The sequence below is a fragment of the Tachypleus tridentatus genome, chromosome 6 (genome assembly GCF_004210375.1).
Source record: "Tachypleus tridentatus isolate NWPU-2018 chromosome 6, ASM421037v1, whole genome shotgun sequence".
Classification (NCBI taxonomy): domain Eukaryota; kingdom Metazoa; phylum Arthropoda; class Merostomata; order Xiphosura; family Limulidae; genus Tachypleus; species Tachypleus tridentatus.
This window is the reverse complement of record NC_134830.1, coordinates 76,933,483-76,950,078: the sequence shown is the minus strand read 5'-3', so window position 1 is coordinate 76,950,078 and position 16,596 is coordinate 76,933,483. Positions and strand designations below refer to the sequence as shown.

The following is a 16,596-nucleotide window of genomic DNA, read 5'->3' as shown; positions in this document are numbered from 1 at the left end:
ATATGCAGTGTATTATGGAACCAAATTGAATTAGGAATTATGCAAAAAAAGACTACTTATCTTTGAACTTGAAATATTTATTTGTACATTTTATCATTTTTTTCATCTTCAAACCCTTAAGGATAATGTCAGTATAATATGATTTTAATAGTATGTTTTATTCATTTCCAGCGTCATATCTAAAATACTAAATACAATTATCTCAGTTTCACTCACTAACATAGTTAACCAATGAACGCTTAGTATCGTATGCACTCGTCATGACGCTAGTCTTCTGTTTGTAAACATATACACGTTGGAATGATATTGCTCAATATCAATCATGGTGAAGGGTACGTTAATATAAGACATTCAAAATGCAGTCGAGAGAAGAATTTTTTTTGAATCATGAAAAGAAAAGAAAGGTAAGTTTCATATTAATGTGTAATTTTGAAAGTTTCTTCCCAAATCATTTCATGGTATGTAGTTGAATTATATTTTCTGCCAAAAATATATACCCTATGAAGATATAGGCCTACCATGACAAATACATTACGATAAAATGTATAATTTAATTATGATGTTTGTCTTATTTTTAGTTTAAACTGTTTTGCTTTCAAAATCTTATCTTTATGTGGTGTGGACTTAGCCGTGTAAATATCAATGAAACCTGAAATGGCATTTACCGTTATTTCACGTGTGGGTTATCGTCTTGAGTTAAGCCATTAGCGCTTATGACGTGGAGCACTTTAATATTAAGCCTGACGAGTAGCAACTACATGGAAAGTCCCTAGATAAAATAAATGTATTTATATTCTAGCGTTTCTTGTTTTTTATTGTATAAAATGTAGGTCCATGACGAACCATGATTAATGGGAGATAATATCGTATTTTAAGTATTAGATCCTAGTAATGTATGAGGTTCAGTAATATTATATTGAAGTTGTTTATTTATCATTTTATGCCTTTATCCACACTAACACACATAAACTATATAACATGTTTTACCAAACCTTAAGTAAGATGTATTCCTCCTTGATCTATTTTAAAGCTGAATACATAGGCAGTAAAACATAATTACAAGATTAGGTAATAATAAACTGAATGGCAGAAACTAATCTCATATTGACCTTTGCATACCTCAAGGTCATACGTAAAATATTGACTTGACAAAAGCTATTATTTAAAGAAGTTTTTTTTCTTGAAAATATTTTAATTAATATAAAACGAAGAATTATTTTACAAGCAACAATAGTAAAATTTTATGTTATAACGTTTGATCACACCGAACTTGTAAGGGAGTGTTTTCTTCGTTACGTCATCAACTCTCTTGCGCCACCTGTAATTAGTAAAATTATAACTTGCGCTACTTATTGTTGTGATGTATTATCATACTAAACGTATGTGTAATAAATATATATATATATATATGTGTATGTGTATTAATACTTTTATACATGTATAACATTAAAAAGAGTGTTGAAAACAAGTGGAAGAGCTGGCCACCAAATACCTTATAACATAATTTTGAGAATGGATATGTTTTGTCTTAAAGTTGACGAGGAAGCAAACGAGTGATTTCGTAACCAATAGTTATAATTTTTCTTTATAATTAGTGTTTGTATTCGTTAGCGAAATCATCGTGGAACGTAAACTTTTTACGTGATCATTTATGGGCTACTTCGCATCCGAAAAGTTATCATTTACCTCAAATTTTTAACAATCTCTAGGAAACTGTAGCCGATAGATGTTCAATTTTTAAGATTTTAAGCAGTTTTAACATTCTGTTTGTTATTAATATCCTTTAAAATTGATAACAAGTATAGGCAATTTATTCTCATGTACAAAATCATAGAAGTTTATAACAAAGCAATGTTTCAAACAAAAATTAAGTTATATATTCATACAGTTAGTAGGAACTGTCTAATGTTAACATAACTTTAACGATATTTTAACATTTATTTTTAAACTTACTGTATTTTACAAATAAAATTTAGGTGACGTGTTTCTGATTGTGTTCTATACTTGTACAAATATTTGCGTCTTGAAATTAACTACCCGCACTATCTCTGTGTTACAACCTTCAGAACTTTAGCAAAACGTTACAACTTCATACTGCGCCACAATTCGTCTGCTAAAGACGTGATTAAACTCTTTTATCACTGTGAGTTGCGAGTTTATGTTTTACGTTATTGGGTCTTAAATTTGAAAACAACAAATATCAGGCAAGTGACTTAAGAGCGCTGAGGGTGGGCTTTATTAAATAACGTTATTAACTCTTTCCATTATTCAAGATTTCTAGAATAAAAATTAAAGAATAAGGGAATTTATTACCCTGTTTTATTTAGACTTTTAGAGACAAGATTTCTTCATGGTCTTGCGTAATATAGCATTATCAGTACATGTACTAATAGTAATACTACTAATAAGTCATACTACTATTAAAAATATTTTGATTTCAGCTGAGTCGGCACTGTTTTGCCTTTTGCAAATTTTAGGAACATAAACTGTTTGCAAAATAAAATTGAGTTAGGCTAGGCATTAGACTGATATTTATACTAGGCATACAGAGAGTAGTGTTAATGTACATTACATATCACAAATTAATAACAATAAACTTAAGCGTCATAGAAGTTTATAAAACAAGTTGTATATATTAATAACAGGTGATCTGTACTGTTCTATTCATTTGACTTACCCTTGATTTACGTCTATCAATTGATATACTTTCCTTTATTCCTAACCCCTTCCCGTTGTTACTAGAATTATTAGCCATAGCAAATACTTTAAAATTTTCACTATTTAAGGGTTATTTAGAACTTTATAACATGTCTCTTAATACTTGAATATGATGTGGATAACAAAGTTGCATGTTTCTGTATGTGTTTTAATTCTTTAGTCACAAGTTAGATATAAAATCTATGTAACCAAACTATATTTAATACCCTTGTGATGTTATATTAATATACCACATTTGCTCATATGTTTGATAGATATCCTATCCTTATATCTAAAATGAGTTTTGTAATGTATTACATAATGTATACATCCGAAAAGTTATCATTTACCTCAAATTTTTAACAATCTCTAGGAAACTGTAGCCGATAGATGTTCAATTTTTAAGATTTTAAGCAGTTTTAACATTCTGTTTGTTATTAATATCCTTTAAAATTGATAACAAGTATAGGCAATTTATTCTCATGTACAAAATCATAGAAGTTTATAACAAAGCAATGTTTCAAACAAAAATTAAGTTATATATTCATACAGTTAGTAGGAACTGTCTAATGTTAACATAACTTTAACGATATTTTAACATTTATTTTTAAACTTACTGTATTTTACAAATAAAATTTAGGTGACGTGTTTCTGATTGTGTTCTATACTTGTACAAATATTTGCGTCTTGAAATTAACTACCCGCACTATCTCTGTGTTACAACCTTCAGAACTTTAGCAAAACGTTACAACTTCATACTGCGCCACAATTCGTCTGCTAAAGACGTGATTAAACTCTTTTATCACTGTGAGTTGCGAGTTTATGTTTTACGTTATTGGGTCTTAAATTTGAAAACAACAAATATCAGGCAAGTGACTTAAGAGCGCTGAGGGTGGGCTTTATTAAATAACGTTATTAACTCTTTCCATTATTCAAGATTTCTAGAATAAAATTAAAGAATAAGGGAATTTATTACCCTGTTTTATTTAGACTTTTAGAGACAAGATTTCTTCATGGTCTTGCGTAATATAGCATTATCAGTACATGTACTAATAGTAATACTACTAATAAGTCATACTACTATTAAAAATATTTTGATTTCAGCTGAGTCGGCACTGTTTTGCCTTTTGCAAATTTTAGGAACATAAACTGTTTGCAAAATAAAATTGAGTTAGGCTAGGCATTAGACTGATATTTATACTAGGCATACAGAGAGTAGTGTTAATGTACATTACATATCACAAATTAATAACAATAAACTTAAGCGTCATAGAAGTTTATAAAACAAGTTGTATATATTAATAACAGGTGATCTGTACTGTTCTATTCATTTGACTTACCCTTGATTTACGTCTATCAATTGATATACTTTCCTTTATTCCTAACCCCTCCCCGTTGTTACTAGAATTATTAGCCATAGCAAATACTTTAAAATTTTCACTATTTAAGGGTTATTTAGAACTTTATAACATGTCTCTTAATACTTGAATATGATGTGGATAACAAAGTTGCATGTTTCTGTATGTGTTTTAATTCTTTAGTCACAAGTTAGATATAAAATCTATGTAACCAAACTATATTTAATACCCTTGTGATGTTATATTAATATACCACATTTGCTCATATGTTTGATAGATATCCTATCCTTATATCTAAAATGAGTTTTGTAATGTATACATTGGCATAAAAACACATCTTAATTCTACTTGCTAACAGTTTGGTTGGATTATTTTTCTTAACTTATTTCTAATTTCTGTTGCTTGTTTTCCAGTGTATGAAATATAAAGTTTGTTTGTTTTTTTTACTTTTTGCTATTTCTTATGTGGAAACTATAGGAAAGACACACTTATTTATATAATTAGAGATAACTTGATTTATACTATTTGTTGAAAAAGCATTTTTAATAATAATTTCTTAATGTTTTCTTTTTTTTATGTAATAAGTTAATATTTACTAGTTAATATGTATGTTCAAGGCACCAATATTTTTATCAAATTATTTTTGAAGCCATGATAAAAAAAAACAAAAATGTTGAAGTATAATCGTGGGAATTTTTTATCATTGTTAAGAAGTAAATATATTTAAAGAAAAGAGGAAAGATTTTGATGGTATTTAATACTGGACTGTTTACTGTTGAAGTAGCTTTTAATATGTTCATCCTCTTCTAAGATTATGAAAATATCATTCACATATCTTCTATAGTATTTTGGCCCAAACAGTGCTGAGTAGTTCTCAAGTTTTTTCTTATTTTATGATAACAGGAAAACACATACAAGTGATGAGGCCAACCTTAACCCCATAGCATCTCCATCCAATAAATATCACTCATGAGCTCTTGAAACATGTTTTTGGAAATTTCATTTGATAACTGTCATAGTGGTATATTTCTACATACAGACTATATTGAAGCATCTTGCTGAAAAATTTCTTATAACTGTTGAAACTCAATCCTGAAGATCTTAGAAGTTTTACTTATAATCTACTGATTTTTTTTTTTAATTCTTTCCATTTCAAATTATAGGTATATATTTCTTGTGTAGCCTCTCATTCCTACCATTTTATGATGTAAACATGTGATGTGCACATTTACTAATGAAGTTTTATTTTGAAAATGCTCCAGGTAAAATTTAAATACCACTAGAAAAGCAGTTTATAAACTATATGTTTATGTTAGTGTATAGAGAATAAATTGGTGTTAGAAGTAATTTATAGGTATATGGAAAATTGATTAGATGTAGCACCTGTAGAGAGAAACCACAGAGTTTAGTCGGAAGTGTAGAAGTCTTAAGAATAAACCACATTTCTGGGAATGTTTTTGTTATTGTTTTTATAGATGTTCTTTTAATTTCTGAAAATGATATTATGTTAAATTATATTTGTTGTAAAACTATGGATAATCTTCCAGCTGTTATAATACATCAGAAAAGCCTACTTATTCTTTAAGAATTCATGACTTAAATAAAATAATATATTTCACCTACCATACTACATCAGCTATAGTTTTTAGATTTAGTTGTATGGAACAGCAAAATATTCCAATGACTCAAATCTTTAGTTATTCAATATTGTTTTGTTTGTCATTATTGACATAGTGTAAGAAAATAAAGAAATTTATAAATTGTTGAAAAAAACTTCATTAAATATAAATTGATCTTGTAAGAATATTGTTCAAGATATCGTTACTTAATCTGAATTTATGCAGTTTTGACATGTCATGTCAGAGGTCTCTTGTAAATCTTTATCAGTTTTTGCTGTATATTTTACAATTTATGGCAAGAAGTGGTCACTACTTTAGTTGTCAACAGTAAACTATTAACCATATTGCAACAGGTCTTAAGGTCAAGGCCACGTTACAACATCTGTTGACTTGATTTCAAAATTTTATTTAACTGCTATTTTATGAATTTATGTCAATACATTTGTAATCAAATTGTATATTATAATTTAAATTTTAATATTATATATGAGTTATTTTCTTATTTTAAAATAAATATTTGAAAGAACATACTTAAGTATCAGTTTTGTGAGTCACATGGTATGTTCAATGCGACACTGGAAAATTATATTTTTCAATTTCATAAAAATTAGAAACTCCAATTACCAATATTAACAAGCTAGAATATGAAATTAGAACCTTATATCTTTTTATTTTGCTGATATATGGATTATGTACCAAATCAAACACAGTGGCTCTGTTCACCTCTTTCCATTCCTGGAAATGGTTCCTTATATAAGTTTACTTTTAACATATGACCTGTGAATAACCAGTTGACAGCTTAGAATGTCCCCCTAGTGGTATTCTGAGCCATTTAATCTGTGTAAAGGCTACCACATTTACCATATTTTTTTCAAATTATATATAGCATTATGCAATATAGACTATTTAGACTAGACATTTTTTATATTTGTATTATAAAATGTAGTCATTCTAGCATGAAAAATGCATAATTTATATTTATTTCTTATTCTTTCCATGATGGTTACAAGGTTGGTCAAGTGAAAGACCCCACACAGTTGAAGTGTATAAAACAGCATAAAATATATAAAGTCTTACTGAAAACAAACATTTGAAATTAATTTAAGCAGTTTTAGAGATTACACAAATAAATAATATTTGAGAATTTTTGGGCAAAGAAGAGTTTTTAACCACAACATGAAGTCACTTTTTATTCAGATAAGTTACAAAACAGACTTGATATTTTTAGAAACAAATCTTTAGAAAAATATGTAATTAATAATGTGATATTTTGTGCACAAAGTATTTGTGATCTTTACTAAAAGTCTACCAAATTGTTTGAAGGTACACATGCTGTATTAAAAGTTATAGTGTAAATACTTAACATGTGCATATGTGTATAGAAGCTTGTGTGTATTATACCAAGCCTGTTTTAAAGGGTTAAAGGAATTATCTTGATGATTAAAGAGACCAAGAGGTTTTTTGAAAGATACTTAGAATGTTATGTTTCTGTGTTGGCATTTTCCTTCCAAACGTAGCTCCTCTGTTGTTGAAATATCCTGAGTAGGGATACTCTGGTAACTAATGTGTGCCTACCTATAAAATCTTTGAATGTTTCCTTTTTTTCACATAAGTCATTCTCTGAAGGTCTACCTGAATCATTGGAGTCAGTCACAAGTGAAGGTTGCGCATGACCTCTCCATTTCTTCCTTGGTCTCTCAAATATTGCAGCCCTCACCTGCTCCTGTATCCCATCTTCCTTCTTCAGTCCCTTTAACTATTCATCTTTCCTGTGTTTCACTGGCTAGTTGTTGGATTATTCACTGCCAAAACCCACATTGCTAACAGTGCTGGTGGCTATGTTTTGGGTTCAAGCAATGTAGGAGTGCACTTGGCCAGATTTGTGCATTTATAACAGTTTCTCTTCAGATCCATTGGTGATTCAGGTACTGTTAGAAAATTTATCCCTCCAATGCCTTAACTCTGTATCAAAATGCTGTATCAAAAGTTATGGTGGAAATACTTTGTGTACAGACGTATAGATGAACTAGTGTATATTACACCAAGCTCATAGTGAAAAGGTTAAAAAAATCTACTGTACCTCACTGCTAATGTCCCCTACAGTAAAGATATTTTATTAATTAAATTGTAAACTACATTTTGATTCTAAGTTATGAATAATACATTGATGATAAAGCTGTTTAAAAACATCTTGATATATACACTTGGTCCCACCTGTATATGTAGGGGTAATTCAGCTTTGTTCAGCAGTGTCAAAGTGTCATGACTCATGAAAATAATCAAAGTTATGGTTTGTGGCTATTACTACTTTTGATTATTCTAACTCTCCAAGTAATCAAAAGATTGTCATTAAGTTTGTTTGTTGTTAAATATAAAGCAACTTAAAGTTTTCTTTGCTCTGCTTGTTGAAGCTGTTGAAACTCAATTTTTAGCATCATGAGTTTTTTGTAAATTCAGGTTCATTTTGTTTTGGTCACAATGCAACACCCTGATCACCAGAGCATACTGACCTCAGGTTCAGTTACCAATGGCACCAAAATTGCTAGTGCTTTCAACCCTAGGGACATTATTTTTGAATCACACAAAACTACTAAGACCATCTGTTACTTTCCTAAGTTTGAATTGTTTACTAGAAAATGGCAGTTGTCATACAGTACCTCTCAACAACTTTAGGACTAATTCAAGTATTATATTTATTGTTGTGTTTTGACATTGTAGTATGTTTCTAATTTATAATTGAATAACTATGTTTAATACTGAGTGTAAATTTTCTATATACATTGTTTTTTATTGTAATTTATAGTTTATGTATCACTATTCATTAGTGTCAAGTAAAATATAAATTCCAATATTAAGGTAAGTAATTGGCATAACTTTTTGGTGTTAAATAACTTATAAATTTAATTTTTTATAAATTGTATTTGTGATGCAAATCTGTTAGTACAAAACATGTAATTAGCTGGAGATATAACTAATACTGTATGTTGGGTTCTCACTACAAATTACCACAAAATTACTAAAACTACTGAATATTTGCTCATCAAAATAAAACATTATGTTTTTAGACATATTCAAGAATGCACGAAATTTAACTGTATATATTGATATCCATATAAGAAAATAAAGAGCAGAGCTTGCTTTACTGGCCACTTATTTTAAACACTTTTCACACATACAAAAAATCCTGATAGGTTTTATAATTAGTAATTTAAGTACTTGATTATATAAATTTAGTTACAGAGCTATAAAATAGAAACTCAGACTTCTCCTGCCACACCCACTGTCATATCCTCTCTTTTTTAATATTTGTTAATAGTGCTCACTTACGTTTAATTATATATTACCTACAACCAATAGAAAGTCGAGGTTTTTATTTATCAGGTGACATATTGCATAACTTTGTGTTATGGATAGATAATTATCAATTTAATTCCAAGTTTCCAATTGAAAGTTGACTAGCTTTGATGAACTTGTAGCGGCATGTTGCATAGTTAAAAATATTGGAAAATTTTAAGAGTTATGGGAAATTGTCTACTTTTTGCATGTTATTAGTCTATTTCTTTTGGTGCATTATTTAATTAAATAAAAATTATTTAATGCATTACCACCATTAATATAAAAAAGCAGGCTTAAGTGTCATTGACAAAGACAGCAAGAAAAAAACATATATTTTTTATTTATTATTATAAAAGTAACAAAAATGTAAAAGGGTTTTTTCTAGTTAGTTAAGATTAGGTTATTTAGAATGAATATATAATAAAGATGTTTCACAAGGCATGCACACAAGCAGTTCATAGTAGCTTGTTGGTAATGTAATTCAATTGCATAAGATGGGCCAAACATTTCTTGAGTGATTTATAACTTATAATGGCACAGACAGTAATTAGAAATGATTAAAAAGGTGATCTAAAGGGCAGTAAAATATAATTATAAATAGATGTATACTGTATAAACTTAAAGCTACTTAGGATAAACATACATAGTTTCATGTTACAAGTTAGTTATTTTAAAATGAAAAAATTAGTGTTTTTTGTAGTTACCCACATAGGGTAGAGAAAATAACAGATATAACATTGTTTTACTGAAACAAATGTTTGAAAAGTATTTAGAAGATGAAGAAAAGTGTTTTTAATCGTAAAGTAAAAAATTACTTTTCTCACAGACTATTCAAAACAAATACTCAACAAAAATTCATGGACAGTTCTTTGTTTTAGTCTGTTAAAAGTACTTCACCAAAACAATGATTTTTTGTATGTGAAAGACTTGCGTTAACTGAAAGATGCCACATTTTATGAAGATATGCATAATGTATTGAAAGTTAGAAGCCTTATATCTGTAAAGCTTTTAAATGAGTACAGAGGTCATGTGGTCAATCAGACTGATAAGCTGATGTTGAGAGAGTCAATGAGCTTGACAGTTAATCAATTACCAAATTCCACTAATCATCCCAGCTCTATAAATCATGAGTGTGTGAAATGAGGTAGAAGTCAGTGTGAACTTTGCAGTTTCTGCCATTAGGTGACAATTTCAAGCACATTCTTTAATGCTATACACATATGGAGAGTTCTGACTTGTGTCAGTTAAATAAATAATGTTAAAAATATTTTACCTTGTTTCTTGTGTACTTTTACATTTTGGTAAAAATCTGTTATAAATATTAATCATACACGTAACAACTTAATCTTAAATATTAATGTTATATCTTTTTATTCAGCTTAAATGTGAAGAAGAAGAAAGTACAGAAAAAGCAAAGAAAGAACGAAAGAGTGTTCACAATATTGCTAAAGTAGACATGAAAGTAAAACTTGAAAGAAGTCGACAGAGTGCAAAAGAATGCAGAGCACGAAAGAAATTACGTTACCAATACCTGGAAGAATTAGTAGCTAAAAGAGAACAAGCTGTATTCATGTTAAGGAAAGAGTTGGAAATGGTAAGTGATAAACAATTAACTCCTTTAACCTAAGTGGACACTGCCAGCATCTACCAAAAAATCCCAATTCATCCATCAGGTGTTAAAAACATTAGGTCATATTTATGTCTTTTTGGCTAAAATCTAATCCAAACCATGTAATTTTTCACAAAATTAAGAAAACTGAAATTTTATAAAGTGATAATTATTAGGAAAGCATGCAAAGGATTCTGGTAAAATGTGCAAGAAAATAAAAGGTTTAAATAATTAAAAGGCAATTACAAATATGATTCTACATATATACTCTTGTGATAAATAATCACATAAAGCAACATTCATAACATTAAATTAAACTTCCTTCCAGCTAAACAACACAGATTTCTAGATTAAGAAATAGAAGTTATAACACTGTCCTTCCCTGGATTGTGAAGTACCTTTAACAATTCTATTAAACAAAGAAAACAGTGTCATGTTAAACTTAAGATTCCATAACCATCAGTAAAGAAACATGACAATTAAGAACATTCCTATTTATAAATCAAACAATTACAATTATGAAATCATTGCTGAATTATGTAATGCATAAAGTGCAATCATAGTTTTCATTAGTTTAACAAAATTTTCATCAGAAATGCTTATTACCTCTGCATAGTTAAGAGCTATTACCTCATTCTCAGCTACCAAGGAATTTATTGCATGTGATACAAGCCTTGAACAGATTCTCATTCTTACACATATCTGTATGTAGTGCAAATGTCATTATGCTGTAGCCTTCCACCAGTAAGAGAGCAGCACAATCTCTATACACAATAATCCCTGTGAAAACTAGTACATGATCACAGGCTCTTTCTTTCTTTGGCATTGTCTCTGTTTAGATATGTTGTTGTTTTTTGTGCTTTTTTGAGTGTGTAGTCACTTTGATCTACTGTCTTTCTTTCCTTTAAAGATCCACCTTTAAACACCTTTTTGCACAAGTCACTGTGTTATATTCAAAACTTAAACACCTTTATTGTCAATGTATATGAAAGAAATCAATATCATAATCTTAGTTTTAGAGAGGATACGTTAGGAAGTCAGAGTTACTATATGCATTTTCGTACAAGTAATATTCATGACTAGGTTTTCTCAAATTGCATGATCCTGCTGTAAAAGGATTAATGTTATATTACTTTTGTCTTTGTTATAGTTTTGTTTCATCCAACTGCTTAGAACTTCATTTTCTCTTGCCATCACATTTGTACTTTATGCTACTTTCAAAAATGTATGTCTAACAAAAGCCCTGAGGCTTTTTGTTGTGTTTCAGTCTTTTCTCAAACCCTCTTAATGGCAACTAGAAGTATCTTGTTTGTTTATGAAACAAATGTTCAGTTGTTACCACTTTAGCTTATTTAGTAAAGCACACATTTGCATGTGGCTGGTCTCAGATTTCACTCATTGGAAAGGCACTATCACAATTATTCACATTTGGAAAGTGCACAAGGGCTGTAAACAAGCCCCATCAAATAGTCCATGGGGACTCTTAGCAGGCTGATTTTGTATCTCAGTAAATTTCTAATAACTGATTTATACTGTTTTTCTCTGAAATGAGCAGTTTTGCTGGCTAAACCGAGATGTTCACAGTGTGCCACTGAATTATAATGATCTACAATCAACATGACAACCCTTACAGTCTCATATAATACAGAAAGTAGTTTGTCAAATGCAACTTTGTTCACAAGCGTATTCTTTTAAAAGTCTGGTTGGGAGACTCGGTTTTCTAATGATTAACATCCAGATTTTTAATTTAAACAGTAAAATGTAGAACTAATTTTTCAGTTACAAGTATTTGATATCTATATACAGCAGTATAATTTGAAAATATTGTATTGCTGCACATATAACATTGCTCATTTAGACCAATTAAAATGAAAGTATCTGAGTCGTAGCAGTTAGCATGGTCACACAAAATGAAGTGTAAGCTTGTTTATATTTGGAAATAACAGCTGATTGTAAGGTCAATGTCATGATAAATAGTAACAGTTATCTGAATAAAAAGTATTTACTTCTTAATAAGAATAAATGGACAAGCAGTGGGCCCAAAACTACAGGCGTCATTGCAAGCTTGTTGGAGGCTTTAACAATCCCTTACAAAAATTTTATCGTTACTTTGAGTGTGATGAAGTCTATAAAACATGAAGGACTTCTATCATCATTGTGGATAACTTCAATTACCATAGTCTTATGGAGCCATGATGAAACCTGGTTTAACAAAAATTTAACTGATGATGTTTCCACTATTGTGCATTAAATGGTTGGTTCCCTTTTTATTCTCTAATCCACATCTTTTGTCATTTTGTTTCATTGTCATCAACATGTTGTGATTACCTTGCTTTTGGTTGGTTTTGGCCACCTCCTCTATTCATGGTTCTCTCTGTTTTTGAAATCCATCAGCCATTTCATTACTGTATAATCTGTCGTGAACGTGAAGTTTTGGCCATACAGGTGGTGACAGAGATTACTTAAGGCTCGAGAAATACTTGGTAGTTCTTTCTAAGTTTTAAAATATCTTCTTTCTGCAAAGTTCTTCACATTGCTGTAATACCTAGTCATGCTTTTTCCCTCACTGCATTTATTATAACACTGCTTCTACTGCAGAATCACTTAAACAAGTATAAGTTGTGCCAGTTTTCAAGAATTGGGTGTGCTAATATAGTTTGATGATTGTTTATTCACAGTTGGTAGCTCATTAAAACTTCCCTGCTTCACTTCCTTTTTTTTTTTTTTTTTTTTGCAGATTTTGTAGAGAATGAGCTGTGTTACAGCAAGATTTTCCAAAACATCAGTCGTATGACCTCAGTCAAAAAGTCCTCCAGAGGTTTTATTGACATTAGTTACATTTATGAAAGTTATCCAAAATGCTTAGTGATTTTTTTCAAAAGTGCAGAAGAGTTTAAAAGAGGATTGATACCTTTAACTGAGAAATTTGTCCACAGACATTCATTCATACAGTCATGCCAGTCTGTTTTCTTCACATATCTGGGCAAAACTGTTATAGCTGTAACTTCATTTTTGCATAACTCATATTTATCTAAGGATATACAATGATTATTGAAATATAATTGTATGACACTTTTTCACACTAGCCTTATTTCCAGCCAAATGGATGTTGCCATACTGAACATGAGTTTCTGATGCTGCACTTCTTTCTTCTCACAAGATTTGCTTTTCCTGTTTTGTACTGTCCTTTACATGCAAACTTTTTTATAATGCATGCCACAAGCCTTTCTCATTTCCCCTATTGAAATCAAAGATTCCAGCATGTCTCTCATGCAAATGATCATTTGTCAGCTCTCCATCAATAGGAGAGCCTACTATCAAACATTGCATATGACTCCCTCTCTGTGCCACAACTAAACCATCATTTTTCTTTTGGCAGTACTTGAGTTCAAATCATTCTGAAAGTGGTTTAACTGAATTTAATTTACTTAATTTCAGTAGCTTTTTCCACTTCATTTTCAGAAGTATTTGATTTACTCATGTTGTGTCACAAAAAGTTTGCTTATTTGCTTGGCATCAAGCATGAATTCTGAAGTAAACTTTACCACATCTGGTACATCTCATTTGTCTGATACCATAATTCAGGCCACAAGTGCGAATGACCCATTAGGAGATTGAGTATTATATAGGACAGCCTTTGTCTTCTGCTCTTGCCTCTCTTTCTTCTGAGCCTTTTGAGCTTTGCTTGTGTTAGGCTCTTCACAGAAACTGTGAGGGTTTCTTTTGAGAACATCCTCTCTGTCCTTATTTCCACATTGGCCCACCTGTAATCTGTAGCTCTGGCCCTATAAACATGGTTTATTTGTTGTTGGGACATAGTCTTGATGCTATATTTTCATGAACATGTCTTATCTGTGGGACCTATGGATGTCCCCATTTTTGAAATGTTTTGCATTTGATACACTGCTGGCCAAAATCTTAAGGCCACTGAATATAAAGAAAAAAATATGCATTTTGCATTGTTAGACTCAACCACTTATTTGAGTAGAGCTTTGAAAGATTAAAATAAGAAAAGGGAAAATAAAAATAAAAAACGTTTTTAGCATTTAATAGGAAAATGTGACACTGTGAAATTAGCCTAAATACTAGCGGTCCAAAAGTTTAAGACCATACCAAAAAGAACTTCTAAACAGGGTAGGAAATGCCCAACAAGAGGTCTCAGTAGCGAGTTGCATTGCCGTCATTGCAAATAACTGTAAACATTCACTTTGGCATGGTTGATATAAGCATTTGTAGAAGGCTGGCTGGAATGTTATTCCAAGGTTCATACATCTGTGGTTTTCCCACTTCCTCCTCCATGGCCAGAATTACATGTTCATGGATGTATCCCTTCAGGGCTAAGGTGAATGGGCCAATTGCCAGGAAGCTTTGGGTTGATGGTCTGTAGCGAAACATTCTCTTTATATCAGTGTTCTCATACATCTTGGTGTTCATTAGGCTTTGAATCACTTTCTTCCTTTTCCAAGAGATTATCAACAATTCAACATTGGTGGATTATCTCAGTCACCAAGGTAGTACTTAGTTGAGATGCCTGGGTTTTCTAACAGTGGATCTTTTCTTTTGGGCCAACAATCATCACATTTGTTTGATGGTGTGGCACGTACTGGGTGATTTCAACTTTGTGATGTCTCATCTTTCTTGTCCTGACCGAGTTCACCCAATGAAGTGATTCCTTCTTCCACTCGTTTTTGGTGGCTTTGCAGTCAGTGGGCAATTAATGCATTTGCCACTACCCTCAATCACCAATTACCTTTGTTTCACTCCCTAGTTCCCCACTGTCAGGTTTTGGCAGTAGTTGCTTCCAACCAGGATTGGTCAAACAAGTTCTTTCATGTTTATCCTCCTGTCTGATTACTTCATTGGGTAGTCTCCCTCGTCCACACTACTTTGAAAAGTCCTTTTGATTGCTCCTTACTGGCCCACTCAACGGTGTTTGTTTTTCAATTACTCCAATTACCATTGTTCCCTCTTTTTTTTTATTTTCCCAACCTTCTTCATCCCACACTTCACATCCTCCACCTTCATACCTGACTTGTGTCTGGCCCTGGCAAGAAGATACAGTTTCTCATATTAGGTGACATTTCATTTAGCTCATTTCATTCATCCTCATCCATCTCTGTGTATAATGCTTTTCTTTTACCTGAGTCCTGGCTTGAGGTATCTCAGCTTCTCATCCTACTTCTGTTGGTATCTGAGTTTCTTACATGGCCTTTTGAGAAGGGTTTTCAGTCTCCTGGTTATTGGGTTATTGGGCAGCCCAATCCCATACTTTCAATTTTAATGTTTACTGCAGGGTCTTTCCTTGCTATTTTGATCTGTTCTTTATGAATATGTTGGTTGCCTATGTGTCTGGTATTTCCAGATTGGGACATTAACTTGGTACTCCATTTCCTTGCTTCACCTCCATTTGAGCCTCATGTTCTTTGTTTCACCTTTTCTTTAATGCATATTTCCTTCTTCTCTTGACCTGTGGGCATCATCAGTCAGATCTGTTCATTATCAGTGTTACTTGCATACTGTACCATCAAACCTGTTGTCTCCTTTATCCAGACTGTTTCTTCCTTCCCAAGACCTCTGCAACTACTGAGGGTAACTGCTCCTTTTTGTCCATTTCCTTACCCTAGTTTTCATCTCTACCTTTTTCTTGATCCAGATAGACTTCTATACCTTGTGTATGCCCTTTGCTGTTATATTGCTTGCACGACTTCCTTCAGGGGTTCTCATTCACACCTCTTTATCCAATGGCAACCCTCTTCCTCTCTGAATCTTTCTTTCTTTATCTTTATCAATTGGTTCATGATTTAATCCAGTTAGCTTTTTCCTCTTTGTCCCCTTCCCAATATGCTTTGTTCTCCATTACCTCCAATCAAATCCAATACCTCAGCTTTTCTCTTGCTTCTTGTCTTTGTTGGCCCTTGGAGGAGATTTTGCAGTCAGGTATGTGGTCCACCCCTCAGACATTTATCTTCCATTACTT

The 16,596-nt window shown here is 31.3% G+C and overlaps 1 protein-coding gene across 1 annotated transcript in view; it reads left to right on the top strand.

Moving 5' to 3' along the window:
- Positions 1-220: 220 nt before the first annotated feature.
- The window catches only part of LOC143252848 (cAMP-responsive element-binding protein-like 2), a 30,267-nt gene continuing 13,891 nt past the window's right edge, over positions 221-16,596 (top strand). The window contains exons 1-2 of the mRNA XM_076505619.1: positions 221-404; positions 10,389-10,604. Of these exons, the coding sequence (XP_076361734.1) occupies positions 357-404; positions 10,389-10,604 (264 nt within the window). The 5' untranslated portion in view covers positions 221-356. The remainder of the gene's footprint in view (positions 405-10,388; positions 10,605-16,596) is intronic.